Source organism: Coptis chinensis, chromosome 8 (genome assembly GCF_015680905.1).
Source record: "Coptis chinensis isolate HL-2020 chromosome 8, ASM1568090v1, whole genome shotgun sequence".
In the NCBI taxonomy this organism is placed as follows: domain Eukaryota; kingdom Viridiplantae; phylum Streptophyta; class Magnoliopsida; order Ranunculales; family Ranunculaceae; genus Coptis; species Coptis chinensis.
Window position 1 is genome coordinate 36,284,119 of NC_141463.1, and position 13,124 is coordinate 36,297,242.

The following is a 13,124-nucleotide window of genomic DNA, read 5'->3' on the forward strand; positions in this document are numbered from 1 at the left end:
CGGAAGCCCGTACTTTTCTGTGGGATGAATGGTCCCATGATGTCCATGCCCCACATGTGGAATGGCCATGGGCTTGCTATACTGATCAGTTCGCGAGCAGGTTGGATGATATTGTGGCTAAATGTTTGACACTTGACACATTTGAGGACGTATGCTTTAGTATCGATCTGCATACGGGGCCAAAAATATCCTTGTGAAATGGCCTTATGGGCTAAAGAGCGACCGCCGGCATGATTTCCACATTCTCCTTCGTGGATCTTTGCGAAAACTAGCTGACCTTGCTCTGGAGTGATGCACCGCAAGTGTGGGCCACCAGCAGATTTCCTGAACAATTTGTTATGGAACCAACAATAACGTCGTGCTTGATAGGGGATCTGCTTAGCCTTGGTACGCTCCTCAGGGAGCGCGCCATGCTGGATATAGTCGATGATAGGCTGCATCCATGTTTGACTTAACTGACTGGCTGAGAGAGGGAATAGGTCGCTTATTGTCAGGGTGTGCTCGACTTGGTACGCAGGTCGATCGACTACTTCTATGAGTAGTTGTCTTGGGGTGCAGCTCGGGGTCTGGGTTGCTAGGTAAGCTAAACTGTCCGCATGACGGTTTTCGATCCGCATAAGAAATGATGTATGTGTATCCGCTTAAAGAAGGCAATAATTGATGAACAACCTGAAGATATTTTGAAAGATTACCTTCATGGGTAGTGTACTCTTTTGCAACTGGCGGGCGAACAATCAGCTGCGAGTCACTAAAGACTTGGAGCTCTTTGACACCGAAGCTGCGGTATCTGAAGTTAAGTCCCGATCGGCCTACCATTACTCCTCGCCGTTATTGGAAGTTGCCGAAGTCGATCGAAACGGACTTCTCCATCACCGTTCCATCGGGTGAAACTAAGACGACCCCTATGCCACTGCCGCCAGGATTGCTAGAACCATCTACAAAGAGAGACCAGGTGGACTTGATGTGCTCTTTCGAATATGGGAGGTCGGTTTCTTGTTCCCAATTGTGGTCATCAATAGGGAAATCCGCTAGAAAATCGGCGACGACCTGTCCTTTCTGAGAAATCCGTGATACGAACTCCAGGTGGTGTTCGCCGAGTTCTTCGGCCCAAACTGTCATTCGAGTAGTCTTATTTTCTTTGTGGAGGATTTTCTTCAATGGGAGGTTGGTAAGAACTTTGATTTGATGCGCCTGAAAGTAAGGCCTGAACTTCCGTGCCGAATACAACAAAGCAAGTACGGCTCTTTCCAGGAAGGAGTAATTCTTTTCCGCTGTTGTGAGCGTCTTGCTTGTGAAGTAGATCGGTTTTTCTGAATTATTTTCCTCTTTGAAGAGAACTAAGCTGATGGCGAAATCGGATACTGCCAGATAGAGCCCCAGAGTCTCTCCATCTACGGGCTTGGCTAAGATGCGGGGCGTGGTGAGGTACTCTTTGAGAGTGGCGAATGCTTGATGGCACTGATCGCTCCATGAGAACTGTTCGCCTTTTTTAAGGAGTTGCAGGAACGGTCTACACCTATCGGATGCCCTTGATATGAATCGGTTGAGTCGTGACCATGCCCGACAATTTCTGTATTTGTTTCTTCGTATGCGTGGATCGGGCATGTCTAAGAACGCTTCGGATCTAGTGCGGATTCGCCGATCCTCATTTGAGACACTTGATACCCTAAAAAATTTGCCGGAGGGCGCTCCAAAAGACATTTATCCGGATTCAGCTTCATGCCCGTACGGCGTAATCTAGAGAACGCTTGTTCAAGGTGGTCGAGGTGATCACCGGCTTTTTTGCTTTTGATGACCATATCGTCGATGTAGACCTCCATGGTGTCGCCTAACATGTCTTGGAACATGTCGGTGAAAGGCGTTGATACGTTGCTCGGCGTTTTCGGGCGAAACGGGAGAACGTTGTAGCAATAGATCCTTTGCTCTGTAATGAAAGAGGTCTTCTCTTGATCCTCCTCTGCGAGTGGGATTTGGTTGTACCCACTGTACGCGTCTATGAAGGAGAGAAGCTCATGACCACAGTGCGGTCGACAAGTCGGTCAATCGCGAGGGTAGGGGAAAACCGTCTTTTGGTGTGGCCCGATTTACATTCAGTAAAATCGACGATAGCGCTTAACCGTTTGGATTCTTTTGGGTACTACCACGATGTTAGCGATCCACTCGGATAGTCTACTTTTCTGATAAAACCGACTTGCTTGAGTTTGTCGACCTCGTCGTTGATGGCTTTTTGAAAACGCAGGGATAGTCGGCTGGGTCGTTGTCGGACTGGTCTAGCATTGGGATGAACATTTAATTTATGGCATGCGATTCGCGGGATCTATTCCGCACATCGATATCGACCAAGCAAAACATCTTTATTCATAGATAAGAAATTTACAAGGTGGGTCCTGATTGTGGGGTCGAGGTTAGCCCCTACATATACAAACTTGGGGTCGTCTTCGGTGCCTAGGTTCACTTTTTCTCTTTCTGCCGCTGGAGGTTTTGCAACTGATGGCGAAGCGCTGCTTGGCGATTCGCTATCGGGGGATGTCTGAACACTTTGTGGGACGACATGACTGGCCGCTGAGGGTGGAGCGACCTGTGCGGCAACGCTGACAGGGATACCCACGACCTGGGGAGTGGGACCTGGCTGAATGCACATTGATGGTGTGGCTGCTGCTGTCATCTGTGGCGGCCTAACACGAGCTGAGACGACCTCTGATACTCTAACTGACGAAGTTACTGACGTTGGATCAATGCTGGAGACCTTTGCTGGCGAAGTAAGGACTCGGGGAGCGAGTGCGGGTATCTGCATTGGAGAGAAAATCTGCTTGCTAGAGCCCCCAGCGTTTTGCTTGGCAGTTCGGGGCTGGACTTCGGCAACTAAGTCATGTGCCATTGTGTAACTGGTGGGTTCATGTGTGGCGGGGGTCGGTTCACGGGCAGGCTCACTTGTTGACATGATCTGGTTACAATAGTACGCTTCAAGCTGATTGCTTCTAAGTTCCATAATTCCTTTAGGTCCTGGGAAACGGAGAACTTGATGCAACGTTGACGGTACCGCCTGCATCTGATGGATCCAACGTCATCCGAGTATGACATTGTATAACGACTTGTCGCTTCAGAACGCTTGAACCGTGTATTGCGGTGATCTTGTCCTCTCTAGATCCCACCGACCTTTGGAAGTATAATATCACCAATGGGATCGGCCCTGGAACCATTTAACCCATAAAGGGGGGCGATCGGGTCTACGAGGACGGACTTGGGAAGGTTCATCTCTTGCATGGTGTAGTAGAACAAGATGTCACAGGAACTGCCGGGGTCGATCAAGACGCGCTTGACTGTCCAGTCGCTAATTTTGACATGGACTACCAATGCATCATTATGAGGAAGGCAGACTTTGCTTAAGTCGGCCTCCGTGAAAGTGATATCGCTGCTGCGACTGAACCACGCACGTGGGGTGCCTGTGAAGTGAAATGATAGACTTCGAAGAGCGCCCGACCACGGCGTCTTTTCTCTCGGATGAGGTTACGGAATCATCAGGAAAGTAATCACGTGAATAGTTCAATCATTGTCACGATCGGATGAGTCTGCGCGCCATTTCGTGGGGCGAACGATCTTGTGGGCGCCCTATCTTTGCGAGGGCGAGCTTGAACCTGTTGGTAGTGGCGAGGTGGAGATCGACTCACGATACTCGGGCGCGCCATCGGCCAGGACGCAAGTCGCCGTCGGGGAATGCTAGTGTAATTGTTTTATATGGCGGCTTCCACTAGATCCACGGAGATAATGTTTAAGCCCCAAAGATGCATCGGTTTCATGGCATTTGCGTTGTGAAATCGCCAAAATGGCTTGTCGTCGATCATCGGTTGCCCTCACATCGGTAGGAAGAATGGGGCTCGCTTAATCTTACCCGAATGTAACCGGGGGCGGTCGATAGCGAACTCTCTGTTGTTGTCGATCGGTAATCGGCTTTTGGTACAAGCGACCTAGGGCTTCTTGCCCGTGGAGTGGAGATCACGAAACCGCCGCCGCCACCTCGGTTCTCGTCTAAGCCGTGGAGTTTCAAAGTTTCTCGCAACTTGATGTACTTGTCCACGCTGAAGCGTAGAGCTCGGACGATGTCTCGGCGTTCCTTCATCAACGACACGGAGAGTCGATTGTTACTTTTCGGCAAGCATTGGAAAAGGCCGGTGTGGCGAAAAGATTCTTTCAAGCCGCTTTCCATGCACAACAGTTCGCCTTGAACCGTCCCTAGGAACTCACGAATAGTTTCGTCTTCCTTGAATGATAATTGAAACAAAGAATCAAGATCCGCCTTCTTCCGCTTTGTTGTGGACGCGTCGGCCGGGCGAACAAATTAGTAAAATTTGTTGAAGGTTTTGATAGAATCGATTCGATTGAAAAGAACCAATCAAAGCGCCATCCTTGAAATTTTGGAAATAATCTGCGAGTGGAGATGATCAAACTTCGGGAGCTGTAAAGTGCCAAACTCGAATGTAGCGAGCCACATGCTGACCGAGGCACGTCGCCATCGCATACATGGGAAAGCGTGGGTGGATAAAGTCTTGTGGAGAGGGTTTATTGAGGACCTCTCTACCGAAGCGGAGACGCAGCGATATGTCTTAAGCATCTTGTGCACAAACTGTGTCGAATCCTTCTTTATGGCGTTGACCAATCCTTTGTGATAACTTCGTTAATCCGTTGATTAACGCCGTTGATCTTGTTTCTGCTCCGTTACCTACTTGTTGTTCTTTGGTAACTATCCACCGAGCTCGTAAAGTAGCATTTTCCTCCCCGAGCAAGGAAATGCTCGCTCGATTATTCCAACTGGTGGGCAAGGTGCTGGACTTGAGCTTCGAGGCTGACCATGCTTCGTGGGCTTGAGAATTGGTGATGGATGAACTGATTTAAGGTGGTTCTCAAGTAATCGAAACCACAGACGGCGCCAATGTAAAGGATCGTTTAGGGTGGTTAGGGTTCGGATTAGACCGAGTTCGGATTACTGTAGATAAAGGGGTGGTTATGGTTCGGATTAGACCGAGTTCGCTCTGGCGAGCTGCCTACGTATCTTCTCTTGATCTCTTTTTGGGGAGAGAAGAATCAGGTCTGACGTAGTTCCATTAGGTGGTATTTATAGGCTTTGGGGGGCTTGGATTTTTGGGACACGGGGACCCTGGTGGACAAGTGTAGGGAGGAGGTTATTTTTAGTTGTTTTCTGATTGGGAGTAGGTGAGATAACCCCCATTTCCCGATGAAGGTAAGATTTTGGTAATGATTACACATGATGGGGTATGCCTTTATCCGAGGCGTTGATCTCAAGATTCACTTTGCTTTGTGATGTCTCAGGCTGAGTTTTAGCGTACCACCTATACAGAAGGAGCTGCTCACAGGTCGGTCTTGGAGGTCGATGTATTGAAGTCGCGTATGCAATGTTTCTTAGAGAGCTGCTTCATAGATCGGTCCTAGAGGTCGTTGTATTGAGATCGCTTATGTTTCGTATGCAATGTTCCTTAATGGGGATATTGCTCCCCTACACTAATGTTTGTGTTTGGCTACCACTACCACTTGAGAGGTAGCATTCAACACAAATGCAACGGGCCAATAACTTATGCCAATTCAATATATACATTTTGATCAAACATTAAGACATTTCCTGGTATAAACCTCATTCCAAGTCATGCGCATTACTTAAAAACAATGTCAAAAAGTCAACTCGACCGACATATTGTAATTTTCAACAAAGGCCCATGGACCTGATCAACAGGCGTACGTAACAGTTAGCTTGAGATTTAAGCCATCGTCTCATTCTTTCCCTCTCTGTCTTCCTTCTTATTTTCTTCCCTACTACTCTACTGAGAAAGAAGTAACAACAACTAACTTACGTCAAACAAACAATGTTGCCTTAATCTTCTTACAATGCTAGTGAGTCCCTTCTTCAATTATCTTTCCTTTTTTTTTTTTCTCTTTCTCTGTTTACCACCTGTTTCTATGTTTTTACAGATATGTCCACGCCCTGGAGATATAATCATCCTTATCCTCGTGGTAACTTCTTTTTTTAATTTTTTTATTTAGGTTTAATATTTAATCGAATCTTTAACTTAATATTATAACTAAATTACAATGTCTAATTTGTAAGTAGTAATAATTCTATGGGGAAGAAAGGGTGTGTACTTTAATGGACAGGGAATGAGTTTAGGGCTCTAGGCGAGTGATCTACTGGTTAGAACCTTACACTTTGTTCATTTCAGCCCAAGTTCGACTCCGGGTAGAGGCATTTTACACAAAACTGGAATCCATTGATAATCTTTTTTCTACTAGATACAATTTTTATTTTATTTTTTTTCCCGTTCTTCTCTTTCTTTATTGTTTGGTACTAGTCTGTAGTTTTCCCATGGTTGGTGCTCAGTTGATTTTACTCTAATTCTTCTCAGAAGAGACGATAACCTCTAAAAAAGCACATTTTTATCCTGCATGTAACTTTTTCCGACTGGAAATTATATTTTATTTCTTATTGCTTTTAGGTTCTTCAGCTTCGGTTACTTGATTTCATTTAATTACTATCCTCGTTACTGAGCTTTGCCTTATTTAGCTGCACTGTATGTGTGTATATATTACACGGGATATGCATATGTGTATAATTTCTTGTTTTCAGAAGCTTATAACACTGATTTTCTATTGTATGGTATTGTTTGGCTTTTGAAGCGCCAAGCTCTAGTCAACCTAGTAGCAACCTATTTGGAACCACTCCAGCTACCTCTTGCGACCAAAACTCTCCTTTTAACGGTTCAGGCACAGTATCTTTGAGTTTTGGATCCACGATTGCATCAGATCCAACTACATCTGGTGCCCAGAGCTATCCTTTTAGTGCTTCAGGTACGCTGTCACTGAATTTTGGCCAATCAACTTCTGCATCTGCCAGCACCCCCTTTGGAACAACTCCAGCTACTTCTGGATCCCAAAGCTCTCCTTTTATTGGTTCTGGCACTCTGTGCCTGAGCTTTGGATCCACTACTGCATCAGTTGGAAACAGCCTGTTTGGAGTGGCTCCAGCTGCCTCTGGAGCACAAACATCTCCTTTTGGTGCTTCAGGTACTCTGTCATTGAGTTTTGGCCAATCAATCCCAGCACAAACATCTCCTAATAGTGCTTCACGTCCTTCTACATCCGTTGGAAACATCTTGACCTCAAGAGCAGAAAACTCTAGAGAGATACAAACATCTCCATTTGTTTCCAGTCAATCTCCTTTTGGTGGTAAGTCTTTTTCCTTAGAATTTTAATATTTTTAGAGACACACATTTCTTTTCAAGTATAAGAAGCACTACTTTTTTTAGGATTAATCTTTAAATCTTCTGCACTTATTTCTAATCTAAGTTCTCTTTTCTTACTATCCTACAGGTAAAGCACCGGCTATGTTTAAAACAGCCAGACCATTTGGAACAGCTTCTGGAGTCAAGGATACACCTTTGGGTAAGCTTTCTTCCTTTTACAACTTGACACAATACATTATAATCCTTTAAAGAATTTCATTCAAGCTTTTACCATTTCTAAGTTATGTCATTTCGTCCTATTCAGCACATGCCACACCGACATTCAATCGCGGTGGTTTTTGGCAGTCAGCTCCTGATGGAATATTCATGGGGAGTACGGTAGCAGGATACTCGCAAACAGCTGAACTTGGCCTTGACAACACTTTACATGCATGTGGCAAGCTTCAATCGATATCAGCCATGCCTGTATATAAAGATAAAAGCCATGAAGTGTTGAGGTGGGAGGATTATCAGCTGCAAAATAGCTCATATCCCTCTGGAGCCCAGAGTTCTTCTCTGGGTAACATCTACACCTCAAGAGCAGAAAACTCTAGAGAGATACAAACATCTCCTTTTAATGTTTCCAATCAATCTCCTTTTGGTGGTAACTCTTTATCCTTTGAATTTTAATATTTTTGAAGACACATTTCATTTTGAAGTATTGGAAAACCACCTTTTTTAGGATTAGTCTTTAAAATCTTCTGCTCTTATTTGTAATCTAAATTCTCTTTTCTGACTATCCTACAGGTAAAGCACCGACTATGTTTAAAACGGCCAGACCATTTGGAACAGCTTCATTTCTCTCTGGAGGCAAGGATGCACCTTTGGGTAAGTGATCTTCCTTTCACAACTTGTAACAATACATTATAATCATTTAAAGAATTTCATTCAAACTTTTACCATTTCTAAGTTATGTCATTTCGTCCTAGTCAGCTCCTGATGGACTATTCATGGGGAGTACGGTAGCAGGATACTCACAAACAGCTGAACTTGGCCTTGAGAACAGTTTACATGTGTGTGGCAAGCTTCAATCAATATCAGCCATGCCTGTATATAAAGATAAAAGCCATGAAGTGTTGAGGTGGGCGGATTATCAGCTGCAAAAGAGCTCATACTCCTCTGGAGCCCAGAGTTCTCCTCTTGGTGAGTCTAAACCTTATAATCATAAATAGGAGGGTGAACCTCCTATACAAAGTATTAGGAGCTCTAGTGGTTCATGCTAAATACTTCCTTGATTCTGCTTCCATTTCTGAGCGTTGTGTTTCTTGACTGGACCGCAGTTATGACAGCAACACTTGGTACCAGAGGTGTTTGGCCATCATCTTTTGGAAATCAAGGCCGGGGAGGTAGAGTAGCAGGGTACAGCTCAACAGATGATATTGATGATGGCAACGGTATACAACCTGGCATGCTTAAATCAGTATCAGCCATGCCTATATACAAAGATAAGACTCATGAAGAACTTAGGTGGGAGGATTCCCAATTGGGAGCGAAAGGTATGTTTTCAATTCTCTTTACCAAGTTACTAGTGGATTGTTTTTTGTAGTCTATTTTAAAAATGGGTTTAACTAATCGTATTTGGTTTTCCCGTAACCTGCTTTTTCTGCACTATGGTCCTTCTTTGTTTACTTTTGTCAAATATTAAATTTCCACGTGTAAAAGTTTTTTTTTGAGTCATGAGCGGGGGATCATGAAATTAATTAGTTAGTGTCCATCATGCGTTCACGAGTCTCATAAATTAGTTGGTGTGGTAGGATTCCTAGTTGGTGGGGTAATGGTATGGGTTAATTTTTGTTACCCAAGTTACTAATGGATATTTTCCTTGGTCTATTAAGAATTGGTTTGTATTGATTTTATATGTCTTTACTGCAACCTGTTTGTCTTCACTATAAATTTTATAAGGGTTCATTTCTTTTTTTTCCACGTGTAACAGTTTCGTGAATTGACATGTGTTAGTTTCTCTTCAATATTGAACTTGATCCACCATGGTAAAACCAAAATCCAGAACCCTTTGGAATAAGTTCAAGCAACTCGTTATTTTTGTTTTCCCAAAGGAATTTAAATTTGTTTAGCATGGAGAAAGGCAGGCGATAAATGGTAAATTACTGTTTTACTGGCATGCATATGATTTGAAGTAAGATGGGATTTCTTATGTTAGTCAGTTTCCATGCATTTTTCCAATTCCATTTTTCAACCTCCACTAGTATCTTGTCTGGAATAGGTTCTGAAAGATCAATGTCTAGAAGAACGCTAGCATAGAAAACGTTATCCGTTTCAAGTAAATTTCCATCCACTCGGATTGGACACCCTAGGGTCCTTCCCATGGCCATCAAGATATCCACTTCCCAGTACTCAAAGGGTAAACCAGGGAATTTCACCAATACAAGATCTGTGGTTTGCCTGTGTTTCTCTATGCAAAAGTTTGGAGTCCATTTAGATAGCCTAAGAAGTTGCTTGTCTAGGTACCATGTACCTCCAAAAAAGACTTTTTTAAAGTCTTCTTCATTAGCATATCTAATCAAGATGTAACCTTTACTTAAAGTGAGATCTTTGCAGGACCAGATAGCCCCCAATCAGTGGCTCAATTGTACCCTGTGCGTTCTTCCCTATTTTCTATCGCATCTTTCGCTTACCTAGCCAAAAAAAAAAAGTTTCCATGCATTCTGTGTATTTGCTCGTATTATAAGAAAGGTGTAGACTCATAATCCCACAGTGGGAGACGTAAGTAGATACTGACATTATTCGTGGAAAAGAAAAATGGTGAACATACTTGTTATGTACAAGTTGCTCTTATAATCCAATGTACCTAGGAATTGAGATTGATGGTATTTTGATCTTATGCATCAACACCAAGTATGTGGCTTATTGTACTATGTATCTCTCTTTGTGTCTACCGAGTGTTGCTTATTCTCTTCCTCTTTTAGTATTGTCAACCTATATGTTCCTTTTAAATGGATTTATAGGTCTATGGTGAAGAGAAAAGCCACTTTTACCTTATTTTTTACGAGTAGAGCTGTGTTCATTTCTCTTCACTATTTATTTAACAAGATTCACAATTTTTGTAAATACTCTTGTTTTGAGCAACTTGTGATATTTATTTTAAAGAGGAGGGATCCATATACAACAGTTTATACAATGGCCTGTATCTCACTCTACAAATTTAATTACGACTTGATTTTTTGTGGACGTCATCTTTCCACCATGGAGAACGACTCTGCAAAAAATGGGCTCATTTCGAAATTTCTAAAGACGCCAAAAGAAGGTTCCAAAATTTTAAATCTTGACTGTTAAAAAAAATCACATTTTCAAATCAACTTTTGAAAGTGGTAGAGATTTCGAAATTAACTTTTGTGAATATGATCTTTATAGTGATAAGATCATACCCACAAAGTATTAGCTCTTAGTTCAACTTACAAAAGGATGTATAAAAAGTGTTGTATATGGATCCCTCCCCTATTTTAAATTAGGAGTTCGGTAATGAAGTTTTATATCCATACTTACAATTAGAGTGGCAGACGATAAATGGTAGATAGATGTTGTTGCAAGATCGCATGTCTTTGTACTTGTTGTAAACAAGAACTCGTTAGGCAGTCTAGGCCAAAACCTAATTCATTTCCTATTTATTGACCCCTATCACAATTCCTTACTTCCTGCAATATATTCCATTTTGCACTTTCAATACATATTGTCTATTTCCTAGGATCATAATACAGACGTAACACACTTGTGATCCTTCACTGGGAGAAGTAAATGGTGACCGACATTATTCTCTAAAATAAGAAATTGCTAAAAGAAACATCGAGCTTTCTGATAAAAGTTTAACTTCGCATCTGTCAATAGCTATGTAGTTAGAACTTAGAACTGTTAAAGAGAACTAAAAATTTGGTTAATTGAGATACTTTCCATAATGATGTTGCGATCTTCACCAAGACTATGTGGGGTGCCATGAGTCTCAATCATTGTATGTGCGCATCTACATATGTGGTTATCTGTGAGAATTACCCTATTTACGTTCAGGACTTCAACTTGATAATGTTATTGTGTAATTCTATCATACAAGTATGCCAACCGTGCTATGCATCGGTGTTTTTTCAAGTCTTTAAACCTGTCGCTCTAACATCTCTCGGTTAATATAATTTTTTGAATTCTAGTTCTAATCTAAAAAATAATATAAAAACATTAGGAGGGGTTGAATATAATTTCAGTGACGCGAATGAGGTTTTCTAAATTATTTTAAATAATATGAAGCTAATTCTAATTTCATTAAAGTGAGGGAGTTTTTTGTAAATTGTTTAAAAAAACCAAGGAACTGATTAGAATAATTAAGGGAGGTGGTTCTAAAATCTTAAAATAGAGAGATTAGAAATACACTGTTCGGTTGAGAAGTGTGCCTCCTCCTAAAGACACGGCTGTCATATAGTGTAGAGATATGCTTATGTCTGTCTTATTTTCCACAGTTGTTACAATTTTTGTTTTTGTTCCATGCACTGAAATTTTGGAAATTGTGCAGAAGGTGCTGCTGAAAATGGCTCAGATAGGGAGCAGACTAATGTGGCCAGAACTGACCAGAGGCTAAATGTGCATTATGGCTCGGCTATTGCACCTATTTTCGGCAAAGCAGGTGAGGCTGTCCTCACATATGACCATGGTGCACACATTGATGCGCTAATGCCAAAGCTTAAGCTCACTGACTACTATTCAGAGCCTAATATCCAAGAGCTGGCAGCTAAGGAGAAGGCTAAGCCGGGATTTTGTGGACATGTAAAGGACTTTGTGGTTGGACGATATGGGTATGGCAGTATCAAGTTCATTGGGGATACTGATGTTAGGGGACTTGATCTTGGGTCCCTTATACACCTTAACAACAGGGAGGTTGTTGTTTACACGGATAAGAGCAAGATGCCCTCTATAGGAGAGGGCCTTAACAAACCTGCAGAGGTGACTCTTCTCAACATCATGTGCTTTGACAAGAAGACAGGACAGCAATACACAGAGGGCCCGAAGGTTGAGAAGTACAAAAAAATGCTTATGAAGAAGACTCAAGAGCACGGTGCTGAGTTTATATCTTATGAACCATCAAACGGGGAGTGGAAGTTTAGGGTGAACCACTTCTTTGGGCACGATCAACTGTCTAACGGTAAAGTTGATTTGGACAAACAAGTCTCCCATCATTGTTGACTGGGAGGTAACTTTGGATGCTAGCTTTGTTGTGAACATGTACAAATTTTCACTCGTTGATTTGTGGAGGTGATTGAGTCTTTATAGAAGCTATAGGAAGTTGAAGTTCTTTTTTTGCAGTCTTGCAGACATGTGACCCGGGGTATGCTTTCTTTTAAAGTGTTATATATGTTGGATAAGACTTTTCTCCTCTTCTTATCATCTATGCATCTATATTATATAATACTAGTATTTGCCTGTGCCGTACGGCACAGATACGTATGCCTTTGGCGCCCACAATGCGCATCTGCCTGTACGGCACAGATACATGCGCCTTCGGTGCCCCCGATGCGCATCCCCCACCCCAGTACGTCATAGACACGCTGCGCTTTCGGCGTCCCGATGCACATCCGCCCCTGTACGGCATAGATACGTGTGCCTTTGGCGCTCCCGACGCGCATCCGTCCCTAGTACGGCACAGATACACGCGCCTTTGGCACCCCGACGCAAGATCCGCCGCACGGCACAAGCGAGATGTGGCGCCGGTGCCCCCGCCAAGATCGCCCCGTCGACGGCACGGCATATATACAGCGTCTTTTTGGCCCTCGATGCACATCCCCAAGATGCAAGCCGGATATCGCGCTTTTGCGATCATCCGCCCTCTATCATGTTTTCAGAGCC

General features: G+C 43.0%; 1 protein-coding gene across 1 annotated transcript; it reads left to right on the top strand.

The window, feature by feature from the left end:
* Nucleotides 1–5,762: 5,762 nt before the first annotated feature.
* On the top strand, nucleotides 5,763–12,656 carry LOC147481324 (uncharacterized). Its single transcript, XM_086580130.1, has 9 exons — nucleotides 5,763–5,901; nucleotides 5,980–6,021; nucleotides 6,682–7,230; nucleotides 7,375–7,446; nucleotides 7,552–7,890; nucleotides 8,034–8,114; nucleotides 8,220–8,429; nucleotides 8,567–8,782; nucleotides 11,797–12,656. Exons 2-9 carry the CDS (start codon nucleotides 5,982–5,984, stop codon nucleotides 12,462–12,464), a joined length of 2,175 nt encoding a protein of 724 aa, XP_086436256.1. The 5' UTR covers nucleotides 5,763–5,901; nucleotides 5,980–5,981; the 3' UTR covers nucleotides 12,465–12,656.
* The last annotated feature ends 468 nt before the right edge of the window (nucleotides 12,657–13,124 follow it).

Bases quoted from the DNA above. Each gene is read 5' to 3' on its own strand.
- LOC147481324 (XM_086580130.1), top strand. From the start codon at position 5,982: ATGTCCACGCCCTGGAGATATAATCATCCTTATCCTCGTG. The intron at 6,022-6,681 runs GTAACTTCTTTT...TGGCTTTTGAAG, and splicing joins TAATCATCCTTATCCTCGTG to CGCCAAGCTCTAGTCAACCT. The intron at 8,115-8,219 runs GTAAGTGATCTT...CGTCCTAGTCAG, and splicing joins AGGCAAGGATGCACCTTTGG to CTCCTGATGGACTATTCATG.